The 18511-nt window shown below is 40.2% G+C and overlaps 1 protein-coding gene across 2 annotated transcripts in view; it reads left to right on the plus strand.

The window, feature by feature from the left end:
- TRPC4AP (transient receptor potential cation channel subfamily C member 4 associated protein) overlaps nt 1–18511 on the plus strand; it is a 72646-nt gene that overhangs the window by 30358 nt on the left and 23777 nt on the right. For both annotated transcript variants that reach the window (XM_080812817.1, XM_080812818.1), the window contains exons 6-8: nt 283–411; nt 6302–6509; nt 14748–14933. In XM_080812817.1, coding sequence (XP_080668943.1) covers nt 283–411; nt 6302–6509; nt 14748–14933 — 523 coding nt within the window. The remainder of the gene's footprint in view (nt 1–282; nt 412–6301; nt 6510–14747; nt 14934–18511) is intronic.

Raw genomic sequence — 18511 nt, forward strand, 5'->3', positions numbered from 1 at the left:
CTTGGCCTACTGGATGCTCGTTTGTAGCTCCTCGTTTGGTTACTAGGCAGATACTAGGTCAAGACCCTATGATGGACCTACCATGAAAAAACCCCTCCCCCCAAAACGCATTTGCACACAGTGTTTTGTATATAGTTTTAGTGATTTAAGGCCTCTGCCAAGAATTCCAGATGTAGGTTGGAATTGCTTTTCTGGTTTCTAGAAGGAGGATACCTTGCTTTTCATGTTTTATTTTGTGATTATAACCTATTTTGCCATTTCTCTCCTTTTCCCTTGTGATAGACGGAAGGAGTTACAAAGCGTTTGGCAGAAAAGAATGACTTTGTGATCTTCCTGTTTACATTGATGACGAGTAAGAAAACATTCTTACAAACAGCAACCCTCATAGAAGATATTTTGGGGGTTAAAAAGGTAAACTATATTTTCTAGCAAGTGGGTGACCAGACGGGGGAGGGTGTGTCAGACAATTGGATTCTCAAACCTGAATGATGTACAGAGCTCTTTTAAAGGAAATTCTTCCATATTCCTAATGTTAACTTTTTTTTACTTAAATATATTCAAGTACAAACCTATGTCATACTCCCCTTGGTGGTTTTTAAATGACAGTAAAACCTAAATCAGTATATAAATTGAAATCGATCTAATGATAAGACTCAAAAGTTCAGATTGACTTTGTTTTTAATGTGATGGCTAATGCCACTTTGTCAAAATCAAATTGCCCCTCATTAATTATTATGTTGTAAGATCTTTGTAGCATACTTACACTGCTGTATGCTATGTAATGATTCCATTTTCCTACCGTTTTTCTTTATTTGAATGCTGTGAAACCTTCATTCATTAGGTGGTGATGTTCGACTTTTATTTATTAAGTCCACTTCTGTTTATTCTCATTAGTCTTCAACAGTTAAAATTTAATTCATATCAGCATAGAGGACACAGATGTGAGCACTGACATCCTGCCACTTGGTCATAAGATGGACATTCAAAAGATCCAGAATATGCTTTTAAAAAGCACGCACACACAAAGGAGCACCTTGTTGGCTCAGTTGATGGAGCATAGGACTCTTGATCTCAGGATTGTGAGTTTAAGCCCCACATTGGGTGAAGATCAGTCTTTGTTCCATGCCTCCATGTTGGTTGCAGGCTGGCACATTTCTTCCTCTTACGACCGAGGAGGCAGGAGCAGCCTCTTAGAATTGCTGTTGCAGGGAAAAGGCTACCCACGTGCATTGTGGTTACCCCAGCTTTTGTTTCTGTCTTTCTGCTGCATTTTCCCCGGGCCCTGCTTGTCATGCACAGGCGGAAGATGCACAAGTGACCCATTGTCTGTAGGAACACACTGGAGATGTGTGCAGGTCCCAGACAGACCCTTTGTACCCTTTGATAAAAAGGCTTTGTTATTTTTCCAATAATTGTATGCTCCAGCCAGTGTGGGAAAGAGGGCTTCCAGGGCGGAAGCACCAAACTCCCTGGCAGTCTGAACATGGGAGTCTGGGATTGCTCCTTCCTGACTTCTCCCGCTTGTCCCATGTACCCTGACATGCTCATTTTTTGTGTTACCAAAAATAGTGATGGTTCTGCTAGGCATGGTTACCTTGGTGCAGTGTGAAAGGGGGATAGACACCATAAAGAAAATGGGAACCCAGGCCATAAACTGGGAAATGATATATGTAACCCGTGTAACAAAGGATTGGTATTCAGAATTTATCAAGAGGTCTTACAAATCAGCAAGAAAAAGACAAATAGCCTGGTAAAGAAAAGGGAGTGGCGGGGGGGGGCAATGATAGTAACAAACATTTCACGGAAGAGAAACAATCCATAAAAAGAATATGTTTAACTTCATCAATGATCAGGGAAATACAAATTAAGACCACAGTGAGAGAGAGAGAGCAAATGTTGGTGAAAATGTCTATCATTGGCCTTTCTTTCCTTCTTTGGCTTTTTTTTTTTTTTTTTAAAGTAGGCTCCATGCTCAGCGTGGGGTCCCAACATGGGGCTTGAACTCACAATCCTGAAATCAAAGCCTGAGCTGAGATCAAGAGTCAGATGCTTAACTAACTGAGCTACCCAGGCACCCCAAGAATGTGTATCATTGCAATCACTTATGTACTGCTGATACCTTTTTGTTTCTGCAGAATCTATTCATCTTTCTTTGTTTTCTGGTTGAATATGTGCATTGCCTGTGACCCAGCACCTAGGGAAGCACTGCCCTGAGGGCTGAGACATCATTCTTGTGCCTGGGTCACCTATAGTCTATGTCCAGGCATGCTTGTGGATAAACTCAATCCCAGAACAGTAGTTCTCAGAAATGAAAACACTACATCAAAGCCAAGAGGTTGTGAAATCTATTCATTCATTATTGAGTCTACCAGCTAAAAAAGAAAAGATTCAAGTGTGTCATGTAAGGGTATTATTTAAGTTTTTGTTACATAGTTATATATTCACATATGTATGTTTTATTGGGTTGTGATGGAAATTTTTTCTTCTTCTTGGACATTGTCAGAATGGTTTAGAAGCCACCGCTCCAGAAAAACTTCTGCACATGTACATCAGGAAATGCATAAGAATGTTTATAGTATTGTTTCTGAGTTAAAAACTGAAGCCAAATCCATGATCCATCAATAGGAGAACGGATAAATTTTCTCTGTTCACACAATGAATATTATAGAGTTGCAGAAGTGAATAAGCTGTTGCTATAGGCAACAACATAGCTAAATCATAGAAATAGATTGAAGTCGGTTGCAGAAGACTGTAGTATCTTCTTATTTTTTTTTTTTTTTTTTTTTTTTAGAGAGAGTGTGAGCAGGGGAGGGACACAGGGAGAGAGAGGGAATCTTAAGCAGGCTCCAAGCTCAGCACAGAGGTACCAGTGTAGGGCTTGATCTCATCACCCTGAGATCATGACCTGAGCCAAAACCAAGAGCTGGATGTTTACTTAACTGAGCCACCCAGGTGCCCCTAGTATATCATTCTTATAAAGCTCTGAAATAAGCAAACTCAACTCATACATATAAAACTTTTTTTTTTAACAGCAAAATGAAAGTAATTCAGGATTGTGGTTACCTCTGGCAGAGAGTGTGGAAGATGTGATAGGAAAGATACACACAGCTCTTCACTTGGTTATGCTTCATAACATATGTTGTATATATCACATATTAAAATACAACACAGGAAGTGGGCTTGGAGGGCAGTGGGACCTGGTTTGTGACCCATACACTAAGTTAGGACTAGAGGAACAGGACTGAAAGTTACAGTTTCCTCTCATAACAATCGCTAACTTTTGGGGCGCCTGGGTGACTCAGTTGAGTGTCTGCCTTCGGCTCAGGTCACAGTCCGGGGGTCCTGGAATCGAGCCCCGCGTCGGGCTCCCTGCTCAGAGGGAAGCCTGCTTCTCCCTGTCCCACTCCCCCTTGTGTTCATTCTCTCGCTGTGTTTCTCTCTGTCAAATGAATAAAATCTTAAAAAAAAAAATTGCTAACTTTTGTGTACTGGGGGAAGGAGAAGGCAAAGGTGGAAGCAGCTGTTCCCAAATAGCCGCTCAGCAAGCTCCTGTTCTTCATCACCAGAGTTAAGAGCGGAGGTCATGGGGGCTTCTGGGAATCGTTCACTTGTTCAGTACACATTTACTGAGACCCTTGCTACCAAGTCTTATGTGCTGAGACTCTGGAAAGAAAGTAAGACACACAGCTCCCTCAATGTAGTGTGAGTTTGTTTGAAAATGGAGGAACAGGTATCACAAGATCCTGTGACATGTGCAGTGATAGAGAAGTACCCAGTCTAGTGGAAGTGAATTAGTGAGATGAAGGGTAGTAGCTATAATCCGAGGATATAAGGATGTTTCAGAAGAAGAGAAGCTCATGTAATGCATATTTGCAGATTTTTTTAAAGATTTTATTTATTTATTTGGCAGAGAGAGAGATCACAAGTAGGCAGAGAGGCAGGCAGAGAGAGAGGAGGAAGCAGGCTCCCTGCTGAGCAGAGACCCTGATGTGGGGCTCCATCCCAGGACCCTGGGATCACAACCTGAGCCAAAGGCAGAGGCTTTAACCCACTGAGCCACCCAGGTGCCCCTTAAAGAAGAAAAAAAAAGAATGTAGCCAAATAAGAAGCATTTCATGAAATTCAATAGTCATTCATGATAAAAGCTAAGAATAAAAGGAAAGCTCATTAGTTTGACATAGGATATCAAAACTTAAAGTAGACATTAAACTTCATGTTAAAACTTTGGAAATATTCCTGTTAAAGTAAAAAAAAGACAAGAACGCCTGCTATTACTTACTGTAGGTCATTGGTTACATGTGCACATACACCGGGAGACACCTATAGGAATAGTCATTGCAACAGTGTTTGATAGTGAAAAATTACAGTACACCTAAACATACATCCATATGTATGGATGTATGTTTAAATACATGGTGGGGTAAAGCAGTGAAAAATGAATGAATTAGAGCTACTTCTGTCATAGTAGTTAAATCCCGCTGTTGAGGCACGTCTGACTGGCTCAGTCAGTAGAGCATGTGACCCTTGATCTCAGGGTCCTGAGTTCAAGCCCCACATTGGGCCTAGAGCCTACTTAAAAGTAAATAAATGTTAAAAAAGAAGTACTAACTTTTTATCTGAAGTGACCTAAATTAAAAAAAAAAAATTCCAGTGTTGACAAAAAAAGTAAGGTATAATGTAGCATTCACACTGCATATAGAACACTATCATATGTTTTTTAATTTTTTGGTTTATTTTTTATTGGAGTATAATTGACATGCAATATTATATTGGTTTCAGGTCTACAGCATAGTGATTCAGTGATTTTATACATGAAGCTATGCTCACCACCATGTCACCATACATTGTTATTACAGTGTTATTGACTGTATTCTCCATGCTGTACTTTTCATCCCCACAACTTATTTATTTTATAACTGGAAGTTTGTACCTCTTAATCCCCTTGACCTATTTTGCCCATTCCTCCCAATCCCCTCCCTCCTGACAACCACCAGTTCTCTGTATTTGAGTCTTTATCTGTTTTGTTCATTTGTTTTGTAGATTCCACATATGAGTGAAATCATAGAGTATTTGCCTTTTCTCTGAGTTATTTTGCTTAGCATTATACTCTAGATCCATCCATGTCCTTGCAAGTGGGAAGATCTTATTCTTTATGGCTGCATAATATTCCATCGGATATGTATACTTTGTCTTCTTTATCTTCTTTTTCCATTCGTCTATGGATGAACACTTGGGTTCTTCTATACTTGGTTATTGTAAATAATGCTGCAGTAAACATAGGGGTGCATATATCTTTTCAAATTATCGTTTTTGTTTTCTTGGGGTTAATACCCAGTAATGGAATTACTAGATCATATGGTATTTCTACTTTTAATTTTTTGAGGAGCCTCCAGCTGTTTGCACGGAGGGAACACCAGTTTACATTTGTACCAGTAGTACATGAGGGTTCCTTTTTTCCACATCCTCTCTGACATTTCTTATTTCCTGCCTTTTTAATAGTAGCCATTGTGACAGGCGTGAGGATTTGATTTGTATTTCCCTGGTGATCAGTGATGCTGAGCATCTTTTCATGGGTCTCTTGGCCTCCTGGATGGATGTCTTTAGAAAAGAGTTTATTCAGGTCCTCTGCCCATTTTTAATCATATTATTTTTGGTGTTGAATTGTGTGAGTTCTTTATATTTTGGTGATTAGTCCCTCATCAGATGTATCATTAGCAAATATCTTCTCCCATTCAGTAGGTTGCCTTTTTGTTTTGTTGGTGGTTTCCTTTGCTTTAATACCATATATTTTTATGGAAATATAAGAACATGTATGGAAATAATAAACAGTTGAAAATAATGGTTACCTCCAGTGGGAGAGAGGGGAATACAACTGGGTAGGAGTACACAGGGGCCTTCAGCTATATTTGAAATATTTTATTTCTTAGAAAGAAAACGTCTATAGTAGGAATGGCAATTTGTGAGTGAGTGATAAAATTTCGTGGTAGGCATTTCTTCTCTTTCCTTTTTTAAATAGGCAAATTGAATCACATGAACAAAGAGAAATGAGAATAATGGTGCTTCAAAGGGTTTAATCCTCAGACCAGTCCTATGAAGCATGTCAGTCCCATTTGACAGTTGAACAAATACTTAGAGAGGTTCCATAACTTACCTACATTTGCACAACTGCAGTTTGCAGGGCCAGGATTTGGACCTAAGTGGTTCAGCTACCAGGTCCCATTTTTAGGGGAATGCAAAAGAGGGACACATTCAGCCTCGAATGAACTGAGCATGGGGATTGTTTTGTTTGTGTCTCCTGTAGGAAATGATCCGACTAGATGAAGTCCCCAATCTGAGTTCTTTAGTATCCAATTTTGATCAGCAGCAGCTTGCTAATTTCTGCCGGATTCTGGCTGTCACCATTTCAGAGATGGATACAGGGAATGATGACAAGCACACACTACTTGCCAAAAATGCTCAGCAGAAGAAGAGCTTGAGCTTGGGGCCTTCTGCAGCTGAAATCAACCAAGGTAAGGTCTCTACGTTTTCAGAGTTTTGAGACTATGGCTCTGAGACCCCTTCATAAATTATCTGCTCTTTCAGTATCTCTAGGGTGATTCATGTGAGGGCTCCAAGGTCCACTTAGAGTATGTACATTTTGTGTGTGTGTGTGTGTGTGTGTGTATCTCTCCATTATTTTAGGGGGCCGCAAAAGTCCATCACTTTTATCCGATTTTTGAATTGATTCAGAATCTCAGAAAAGTTAAGAACCAGGGGCATCTGGGTGGCTCACTTGGTAAGCATCAGACTCTTGATTTCAGCTCAGGTCATGACCTTAGGATCATGAGATCAAGCCCCATGTCAGGCTCTGTACTGGGCATGGAGCCTGCTTAAGATTCTTTCTCTCCCTCTGTCCGCACCTCTTTCTTTAAAAAAAAAAAAAAAGTTAAGAACCATTGTTTATCAGAATTACAAATACACTTAACCTTTTGATCACTAAGCCTCTTCTGGGTCTTTATCTTATAGATATATAGGATATGTATATTCAGGGTCATTCATTGCAACATTATAGTAACAAAAAGACCAGAAACAAGAGGCCACTTAATTTCTAGAATATTTATGTAATGGGGAAATTGTATAGCTGTTAAGAAAAAAGAATGAAGAATGTACTGATACAGGAAAATATCTCCAAGATGTGTTACTGTTAAAAAGGAATCTGCAGAGCTGTGTGTATAGTATGATACTTTGCGTGGTAAAGCAGAGATGGGGGGGAGGGATATGATTAGATGTATTTGTTTGCTCATATACAGTATGTGTTAACTGAAAGCATGCACAAGAAACTGAAAGTGGTTACCTGTTGGGGGTGGCTAGAAGCCAGGTAGATGACAACAGCAGAAGTATGACTTTTTTTTTTTAAGATTTTATTTGTGTGTGTGAGAGAGAGAGAGAGAGAGAGAGAGAGCACGTACTCATGCACGATTGGGAGAGGGGCAGAGGAAGAAGCAGACTCCCTGCTAGGGAGTCTGCTGCGGAGCTCAATCCCAGGACCCTGGGATTATCACCTGAGCTAAAGGCAGAATCTTAACCGTCTGAGCCACCCAAGTGCCCCGGAAGTAGGACTTCTTAATGTATTAGTTTATATATTTGATTTTAGAACCATGTGAGTATGTTAGTTAGTTCCCTGCTTACTGTTTTTTTGGTAGCAAGAGAACTTTTTTCTATTTCTATGCTGGTCTAAGCAGATTTGGGGGAAATTTGGCATATATCTTTTTTGCTTGTAGGAGTATAGATGGTCCATATTTGAACTATAATGTTTATGTGTCTTAAAACCTAGTTCTTAAACATCAACAGACTGCAGTAACATATAGCTGTGTGCCTTAGGGTTAACTGAATAACCAAGGTGAAATAATAAAAACTTAGCATTAAAAAGCAGCAGTAGAGGGGCACCTGGGTGGCTCAGTGGGTTAAAGCCTCTGCCTTTGGCTCAGGTCATGATACCAGGGTCCTGGGATCGAGCCCCACATCGGGCTCTCTGCTCAGCAGGAAGCCTGCTTCCTCCTCTCTCTCTGCCTGCCTCTCTGCCTACTTGTGATCTCTGTCTGTCAAATAAATAAATAAAATCTTTAAAAAAAAAAAAAAAGGCAGCAGCAATAGAGAGCCATGATCGTCCTGTGGCAGCCCTGATGATGCTTTGAAAACAATACTTCGTTTCTGAAGTCTGGGTGACCCGATGTGTGCATTCCCAGGCCCGGCTCTGCACACTTGCTAAGTGCTGCACAGCAGCCTCGCTTCTGATTACTGAATGAGTCCTCCCTTAATTCTGTGAGCGTTGGAGTTATGAACACCAAATGGTCAGAACTGTATTTCTGGTTATTAAGGAATATAATTTTACACGTTTTAGTCATACGTAAAAACAGAAATATATGAATCTGTGAACCCCAGTTTCATGGTTTCCCCTCCAGGCTCGTTTTTCTTCCTGATTCCATAGATCTGAGGCCCTACCTTGGTCTTTGTAGGCTTTTCTTCCCTTCCCCTCTCCTTTCTTATGACTTAAAGAGTGCTCATTTTAGCAAATCATAAAATATACATTCTTAAAAACATGTGAATTTTATTATAACTAAATTATACCTTAAAGCTGATTTAAACACACTGACAAAAGCTCACATTTGTTAAGTTCCCGCTATGTAGCAAACACTGAGCTAACTGCATTAGCTAGGAGTGATTTTATTTACCCTCCAAGTAGCCCTGTGAAATAGAGGTTCGCATCCCCTTTGCACAGCTTAGGAAGGTGAGGGTCGTAAATGTTCACTATTGGATACCTGTGTGTGCTGAGGCACTAGGTCAGTTTCATCTCAGTTTCCCATTTAAGGAAACTGTTCTGGCAGATTATTTTTATCCTGCTAGTATCAATTACCTTCACATACCTGTTTATAAGCTGCCTTAACTGAAACCAGCATTGCCCATCATTCTTGGAGGACAAGGTATTCTAGTCAGTTGGTTTTTTTTAATTAACTGAGAGTTAACCTCAAACCTGGGTTTCTTTGATTTGGGTCATTAAAAAAAGAAAGTCTTCATAAAATATCTAAGTTCTCTTGTATACCTGTGTGGCTAACCCATAAGATAATCTACATGTGATGTCTGCTTATAGCTTTTGGGTTGAAGTTTTAGTAAATGTTGTATTTTGGCACGTGTTGTACAGGGTCTGACCTTTCCCAGCTCTCTGACCATAATTCCTGTTGCCCTGCCCCCTACTCCACACACATTTCTCTAGTCACATGCCCTGGGAAGGCCAAGGTGAACATAATTAAATCACAAGTACAATGAGAAAGATCTTAGTCCTCAATGTTGGTATGCTTCAACTGAACTCCAGTACTAAATACTTTTAAGTAGAGGCATGTATAATAATCATCTCAGGCTGCCACAACCAGGTACCATAACTGGGTGGCTTAAACAACAGAAGTTCATTTTCTCCCCCTTCTGGAGGCTAGAGGTTCACGATCAGGGTGCTGTTAGCATTGGTTTCTGGTGAGGCCTCCCTTCCTAGCTTGTGGGCGGCTGCCTCCTCACTGTGTCCTCAGGTGGTCTTTCCTCTGTGTATGTACAAAGAGAAAGCAATTTCTGGTGTCTCTTCCTCATATAAGAACACCAGCCCTGTTGGGTTAGGGCCCACTCTTAACGACCCCATTTAATTACCTCCCTAAAGGCCGCCATCTCCAGATGCAGTCATATTATGAATTAAGGCTTCAATATATGAATTTGGGGGAGGGGACACAATTTGGACCATAAGAGTATGGAAAGTGGACATGTTTTTGTTTTGTTTTTCATAAGCTGTGGCTGTTTTCTTGCACAGCAAAATGATTTATACTGTCTTCCTGGAGCTCATATAATAATAAAAATGTTAGGCTCTAACAAATTCTTGGATTTCTCAGAACTACCAGTTATTCTTCTGTCTATTCAGAGGGGAACAGATAGTTTCATCAGGGGGAAAAATCATTTAAGATTTTAGTAAAAAATGTGGATGAAGCCACAGGCTAGATAATTATCAATTTATAGGTGACATGAGCTAAGAAGCGCTGATTTCTGTCAGCTAGGACAGGATAGAATAGAGTAGATAGATAGAATCCTCTCACCTGGAAAGCAGGGCCTAAACTGAAGAGGAAAGTTTATGGGAATATTTCAAAATACTGATGTTTTAACAAGTAGGAGAGGGAAGGTCTGCTTTTGCAGGAATTCTCAGAACTTGTGTTTCAGTTGTCAACCAGTTTAACATTAACCAGTATTATGGCTCACTGCCAGTAAGGCTGTGAGAGTTACAAGGACACTGTCACACTGGGTGCCAGTTCCCTGAGGTTATGTATAATTTGATGAGCATAATTGGGCCAGTGATTTTTTTCTGGGGAGAGAGCCCATAGCTTTCATCACTTTTTCAAGAGGTAGTTGATTCACAAAAGTTTAGGAATCTCCAGAGTGGGGATTGGCATCTCAGAAGCTTGAGTGCTGGGCAGTCATATCTGAAGGGCTGTGTTGAGTACGCAGGGTGGGAAGAATAGGTCTTAGGAACTGTCCTGTGAGGAACAGAGAAACTGCAGCCATTCATCCTGCGTAAAAGAGGTTGAGAGTAAAAATCTAGCTTTGGGAGGACTTTCACGTAGAATCTACTCCTTTATTTATTTTTGGAAAAAGGTAAGATATATATCTAAAAGTTTCTTAAATAATAATAAGAGAGTGAGTATATAGTAGAAAGTTTGTTCCCTTCCCCCATGGCATCCTGTTACATTTTCTCATGTGTCCCTCCCAAAAAATCCTCTACATGCCCAGTCCAGGGGATGCAGGAGGGAAAGAGATTGACTCCTCCCTATCTGTAGAGATGGTAGTATAAAATAGGCACCCTTCTGCCCCTTGCTTTTTTCACTTAACTTTATCTTTCTTTTTTTTTTTTTTCTAAGATTTTTTTGTTTATTTATTTGACACAGAGAGATCACAAGTAGGCAGAGAGGCAGGCAGAGGGAGAGGGGGAAGCAGGCTCCCCTCTGAGCAGAGAGCCTGATGCGAGGTTGATCCCAGGACCCTGAGACCATGACCCGAGCTGAAGGCAGAGGCTTAACCCACTGAGCCACCCAGGTGCCCCTCACTTAACTTTATCTTACAAAGCATTCTATTCCAGTATCTACAGAATTGTGTGATTCCTTTTCACAACTACATAGTATTCTAATACATGGGCATACCACAATTCACTAACCTGTCCCTGATTGATGGAAATTGTGTTTATTTTAATATTTTTGTTCTTACAAATAACAGGCTTGTGTATGGAGTATGATGCGCTGGATATTTGCCTTTTACACTTCTATGGGTATTGACAGATTAACCCTGCAAAGAACTTACTGGTTCATTTTCTCCCATCCCATATACCATTCCCAGTCTAGGGCCTTTTTAAACTTCCTGATGTTTGCCAAGCCAGTAAGTAAAAAACAGTATGTCAAAACAAAAAAGCTATCCTCGTGTATTTTTTTAAATTATGGTGAATGTCACGTAAACAAACCACTTGAAGTGAACAATTCAGTGACATTTAGTACATTTACAGTGCGTGCAAGCACACCTCCATCTATTTTGAGAACATTTTCATCACCCCAAAAGGTAACTGCATACACATCAGACAGGTGAACTTCCCCATTCTCTCCAGCCCTGGCAGCTACCTGCTTTGTTGTGGATGTCCCTGTTCTAGATAACCTTATAAAGGGAATCCTGGAATACGTGACTTTTTGTATCCTGATGCTTTCACTTAGCGTGATGTTTTTGAGGTTCCTCTATGATGTAGCTCGTCAATGTTTCATTTCTCTTCATGGCTGAATAATATTCATTATTTGTATATACCACAATTTGATTAGTCATTCATCTGGTGATGGACATTTGGGTTGTTTCCCCATTTTGGCAGTTGAAGCAGTGCTGCTATGAATGTGTGTATATGAATTTGGCACCTGTCTTCAGTAATTTGTGGGTATACTTAGGAGTGGAATTGCTGGGTCATGTGCTAATTCTACATTCAACTTTTTTTTTTTTTTACGATTTTATTTATTTGAGAGAGTAGGTGAGCACAATGGTGGGGCAGAGGGAGAGGGAGAAACAGATTCCCTGTGAGCAGGGAAACCACTGCATGTAGGACTCGATCCCAGGGCCCCAAGATTACACCCTGAGCCGAAGGCAGCCACTTAACTGACTGAGTCACCAGGCGCCCCATGTTCAACTGTTTGAGGAAAAGTTAATTTTAATATAGTTTTAATTAGCTTTTTTAAAAAATGAGGTCAGACAGTATAGTCACTTACTAATTTATAGAGGATGGAAAGGGGCCCAAGATTATTTGCTGAGCATTGTGCTGGAACTGAATTTGTATGACTTTGTATAATCCTAACTAATTTGTTGTAATTTATTTTATTTTTGAAGAATTTTCTCTCCTATTTTTCTTTTGAATTTTACTTTAAAAATTTTCATGTAAATTTTTCACGCAGAGACAAGTATATGACAATATAACATTATAATGATACTTATTTCCCCATCACCTAGCTTCAACTGTCAGTGTCTTTTTTTTTAAAGATTTTATTTATTTATTTGACAGACAGATCACAAGTAGGCAAAGAGGCAGGCGGGGGTGGGGGGGGGGAGCAGGCTCTTTGCTGAGCAGAGAGCCTGATGCAGGGCTCGATCCCAGGACCCTGGGATCATGACCTGAGCTGAGGGCAGAGGCTTTAACCCACTGAGCCACCCAGGCATCCCAAGTGTCAGTGTCTCTTTATCTGTATCCCCATTCACTCCTCCCTACCTTACTTTGAATTATTTTGAAGCAAATCCCAGATATCATAAAATTTAACCTGCATATATCGCGGTGTTCCCACAAGATAGGGACTCTTTTTAAAAGTGACTCCAGGGGCACCTGGGCGGCTCAGTGGGTTACAGCCTCTGCCTTCAGCTCAGGTCATGATCCCAGGGTCCTGGGATCGAGCCCTGCATCAGTCTCTCTGCTCAGCGGGGAGCCTGCTTCCTCCTCTCTCTCTGCCTGCCTCTCTGCCTACTTGTGATCTCTGTCTGTCAAATAAATAAATAAAATCTTTAAAAAAAAATAAAATAAAATAAAAAAATAAAAGTGACTCCAACGCATATTATACCCCCCAAATTAATAGTAATATTTTGGTATTATCAGATGCCTGTTTATTAATTTTCAGTTAGATGATGCATTCATGTGGTTCAAAAAAAATCTACAGATTTAAAAAGGTGTTGATTGAAAAGTTTTCCCCCACACTCTTATTTCCGGTGGCCTAATTCTCTTTGCCTTTGGTAGCCACTGGTATTTTCTATCCTTCCAGGAAGATTTAATGCATGTATAAGGAAATACATAGAGATGTTAGCCCTTATTTTTAAAGAAGGTTAAATGATAGATCCATGATCTACCACCTGGATTTCCCTGCCTCCACAGTGTATTATGTTCTCTTATGCTGATCAAAATTTCCATCTTACTGTTGTAAGCAAAATGAGATTAAGGGAAATAAGGGTTGGGTGATTACTCATTTTCTTTCTTTACCAAAAAAAAAAAGCTCCTTTCTTTTTGCTAGTACATGTAGGACATGTTTGTTATAGGAAAATCGAACTACAGAGTAGTTTTTTTGTTTTTGTTTTTAAGATTATTTATTTATTTATTTGACAGATCACAAGTAGGCAGAGAGGCAGGCAGAGAAGCAGGCAGAGAAGCAGGCAGAGAGAGAAGGGAGGAAGCAGGCTCCCTGCTGAGCAGAGAGCCCGATGCGGGGCTCAATCCCAGGACGCTGGGATCATGACCTGAGCCGAAGGCAGAGGCCTAAACTACTGAGCCACCCAGGCGCCCCTACAGAGAGGCAGTTTTAAAAGAAGCACTTATATCCTTTCCTACTCAGGAATGGCCACAGTAAACATCTTGTTGTATAGCCTTCATTCTTTACCTGTATATATATATTTTTTATTTATTTATTTGGCAGACAGAGATCACAGTAGGCAGAGAGGCAAGCCGAGAGAGAGAGGGGGAAGTAGGCTCCCTGCCGAGCAGAGAGCCCGATGCGGGGCTCCATCCCAGGACCCTGGGATCACGACCCGAACTGAAGGCAGAGGCCTTAACCCACTGAGCCACCCAGGCACCCCTCTTTACCTGTATATTATGTGGATATTTTAAAGAAGGAAATTTTTAAAGAAAATGGGCTTACACCAATACTGTTTAATAATTTTTCCTCTAACAAGAAAAACTTAAACATTTTTTTATGAGTCACTCTGTATAAAGATATATGTGTCTCTATTCTCAGTGTCTGTTATATTCTATTGTATTGGGATATTTTGTGTTTAATTGATATGTTGTTGATGACCGTGTAGTTATCTTTACCTTTTTGCTATTGTAGGATCCACACCAGTGAATATCTTTGTATATGTGATTGGTTATTTCCTTGTAGGAAATCGCCAGAAATGAGCCTCCGGCTCAAAGACACACAGGTTTAAGAAATTAAAGTGATTCCAATTTCTTTTCCCGCCAGTACATGTAAAAGAGTCTGTTTCCCTGCACCTGCTATCGAACTTGTTTCTCTAACTTAAGTACTATTTTACTTTGGCTTAGCATTTCATTTTGCAAAGAAACTCTGACTAGCTACTGTCAAATTAAAAATCATTCCTGTCATGTAGGTAAAGAACAGGCTCATTGTTCAGGGTTTTAGAGCTGGTCTCTGTTTTGAAAATGCACTCTTTTGTTCTCTCCTTGGCAGCGGCCCTTCTCAGCATCCCTGGCTTTGTTGAGCGACTTTGCAAGCTTGCGACTCGAAAGGTATCAGAGTCAACCGGCACAGCTAGCTTCCTTCAGGAGCTGGAGGAGTGGTACACATGGCTAGACAATGCTTTGGTGCTGGACGCCCTAATGCGAGTAGCTAATGAAGAATCCGAACACAATCAAGGTACTTGGGGTGGGTTTTCTGTGAGGTGGAGATCTTTCCCTTAGGCGCCTGGAGCCATTCTTGACCTCTTTTCCAAGGAGGATTAATTGAAATTTGCTCAAAGTAGAATTTACCTCAGGAAAGTCCTAGATCATAACTGTTAAGACACTTTTGAAAGCTAGTGACAGAAACCTCTTTGAACTCTCTCAGAGTGGACTTGAAAGAAGAGTGAAGGGATTGGCTGGATCCAATAACCAGAGCATTCTTAGGAACTCAGAGAGTCCTTTCTAAGTCTCTTCATTCTCCATGGTTCCGGTATTCTCTTCTCTACTCTGATGAGTAGACTTCTAGTTTCAGCAACAGCTTCCTGGTGAAGGGCTCTGGCCCATCTTGGGTCAGATGCTCAACCCTTAAACATTTGACTCTGGCCAGCAGGATGGCGTCAGATTGTACAAATAGAGGAATTCTCACTGTAAAAGTGAAGAGGAGTTCTGTTTCCAGGATGGCAGTGTGTGGAGCTCTGTGGACCTATTCTCTATGGCAACTATAAACAAAACCTATAAACAACAAAAACCATCCATGTAAAGTCTGTGGAAGTTGTTCTAAGGGCATACAGTAAATGAGGAGATCCTCCAGACAATCTGCTAAAACTCAGAACAGTGAGAGTCTGTGACATTTTAAGTCCTGCGTGTTGGAAGTTCCACTGTGGGCAGGTGTGACCAAAAGGGTACAACCCTCAACAGGGGACAGGATTTCCAAACAAGGAATATGGTTTCTCACCATTGAGGAGGAGAGCAGACCACCAGCTTTTCTCATCCCCTCCAGTTCCAAGTTGAAGAGGTTGAATTCTTGATGAGTGTATTCTACAAGCCAGGGGCTCCCCGCCCCAACTTTACTGAAATACAGTAGATTTATAACCTTGTGTAAGTTTAAAGTGTGTAGCGTGTTAATTTGATACACTTATATATTGCAAAATGATTATCAGCAGAGCATTAGCCCCTCATCCATCACATAATTATCATTTTTTTTGTGGTGAGAATGTTTAAGATCTGCTTTTTTATTAGCATCATTCAAATATTACTAGCTATAATCACCATGCTATACATTGGATGCCCAGAACTTGTTAATCTTAGAACTGAAAGTTTATACCCTTTGACCACTATCTTCCTATTTCTCCCAACCTCTCTGGTAACCAGTGTTTTACTATTTCTCTGAGTTTTGACTTATTTAGATTCCACATATAAGTGATATTACACAGTATTTGTCTTCCTCTGACTTAATTCATTTAATTCACTTATTTCACATAATGCCAGGGGCCCCTTTCCTCCGCCCGCCTCTGTACTACACTCAGTGCACAAGCTGTGCCCGAGGCCTGGCAAGCAAGAATTCTGTGACCCTGTTGCCCTTGCCCCAACTCACTTGTAGGACAGAGAGATTCCATGCGAGGATCTCCATGCAGCATGCAAGCTGAGAAGGCTAAGAGTCTGCTGACCTTGCTCAGAGTAGTGGCACTGGAAGAGTGCCAGGAGGAGAATTAATAGGTAAGAACAAATAGAAAGTAGGGAAGTTCAAAGCTAAGGGTGTTCTCAAAAACAGTGTAGATTTTGGTGGCAAGCAAATAAAAGGAGGCTGTTAGCTCTTAAGTGAGAACAAAAAGCTTAACCATAGGCTTAATATAGTTTACCCCCAAGAACCAGGCAGACAACTTAGCAGAGCTCTTCTGAGATCAAAACCAACTCAGACTCAAAAACTACCTTTGCCCAATTTTAATTGGATTAGACTTTGGAGTGCTTTATGCCCCAAGGCACTGTCAAAAGTAGAGCGTTCAGCCAGTAATTAGTGGAGGCTGACAGCTGGGTTTCATACCAGATGAGGCAGAAATCTTAACAGAGAGATCAAGGGAAGAGCCATAGAGAGCCCTGCTAAAACACCGTCATCCAGGGAGACTGTAAACATGCCCACAGCTGCACACTCTGAGACAAAACACAAAAGACCTCCCTAGGCCATGGAGAAATAGATTTCACTGAAATAAGCTCCCAGGTCCCTGAAGAAATGAACAAAGAAATAACAGCAAGCCCTGAAAAAAGGGAAGGGGAATCAGAGTTGCTGAATTACTTACTTAAAATGTCATTTTTAAAATAAAATTGGGGATATGCAAAGAAACAAGTACAGCCCATACACAGAAGAAAACAGGCAACAGAAGTTGCCTGTGAGACAGCCCAGAAAGCAGATCTAAGAGACTTCAGAGCATCCAATATAAGGATGGGCAAAGAACTAAAGGAAGCTATGCTTAAAGAAGTAAAAGAAGGGCCACCTGGGTGACTCAGTCAGTTAAGCATCTGCCTTTGGCTCAGGTCATGATCCCAGAGTCCTGGGATTGAGTCCCACATCTCTGACAAATAAAAATTAAAAAAAAGAGAGAGAAGAGAAGCTAAAGAATCTGTACTACATCAGATGGAGAATATCAGTAAAGAGATAGGAGATATAAAAAAGAGCCAGATGGAAGTTCTGTGGTTTATTAAATTATAAGTAACTGGAGTGAAAAATTCACCGAAAGGAGCAAGAAGAATGTTTGAAGAAATAGTGGCTGAAAACTTCCCAAATTTGGAAAGCGTTAATGTACACATCTGAGAAGCCCAAAGAACTGGAAGTAACATAAACTCCGAGATTTACACCCAGACACATCATGATAAAAATGTTGGAAGACAAAGAGAAAATCTTGGAAGTAGCAAGAGAAAAACAACTCCTGTGTTCAAGAATATCTCAGTAAGATAGATAGTCGACTTCTCAGAAATAACAGAGGTCAGAAAGCAATGAGATAACCTATTCAGAGTGCTGAAAGGAAAAAAAACCTCTCAGCAGCAAAACTTTCTTTCCGAAAAGTAGGTGAAATAAAGAAATTTCTAGATAAACAAAAAGAGAATTTGTTACTAATAGATCTGCCTTTTGAGAAATACCAAGGGGATTTTTTCAGGCTGAAAGCAAGTGACCTCAGACAGTAATTTAAATCTACACAGAACAGCAAGTAGCATTACTATAGGCAATTACATAATCATAAAAGACAATATAAATGCCCATTTCTTCTCCTTTCATTAACAAATTTAAAAAGTGGTTAGGTAAAACCATAGGTTTATAATTACATTGTTGGATCTGTGACATACAGAAGTATAATATACTTGAGACAGTAACAGCACGAAGAAACTTTGTGGGACCAACTTTTGTGGGATCTTGGGTGGGACCAGAGTTGTATTGCAGTAAGGAAATTATACGAGATGGTAACTTGAATCAACGCTAATCAATGAGGAGAACCAAAGTGGTAAGAGGATCAATATAACAAACTCTATTAATATTTACTTTCTTTCCTCAGCTTCTTGAACAGACATAATAAGTAATCATTACAACACTGTATTGTGTAATAATGCATGCAACGTATTGTACAATAAATTGTTGGATGGTTAGTGTCTTAGATGTAGTATGTGTAACAATAATAGCACAGAAAAGGGAGAAGGAATAGAGTTGTGTAGGAACTCTGGAATTAATATAAATCTGGAAAGATTCTGTCAAATTAAAATGTATGTGGCAAACCCTATAGCAACTGC

Source organism: Martes martes, assembly GCF_963455335.1.
Source record: "Martes martes genome assembly, chromosome: 9".
Taxonomy (NCBI): Eukaryota; Metazoa; Chordata; class Mammalia; order Carnivora; family Mustelidae; genus Martes; species Martes martes.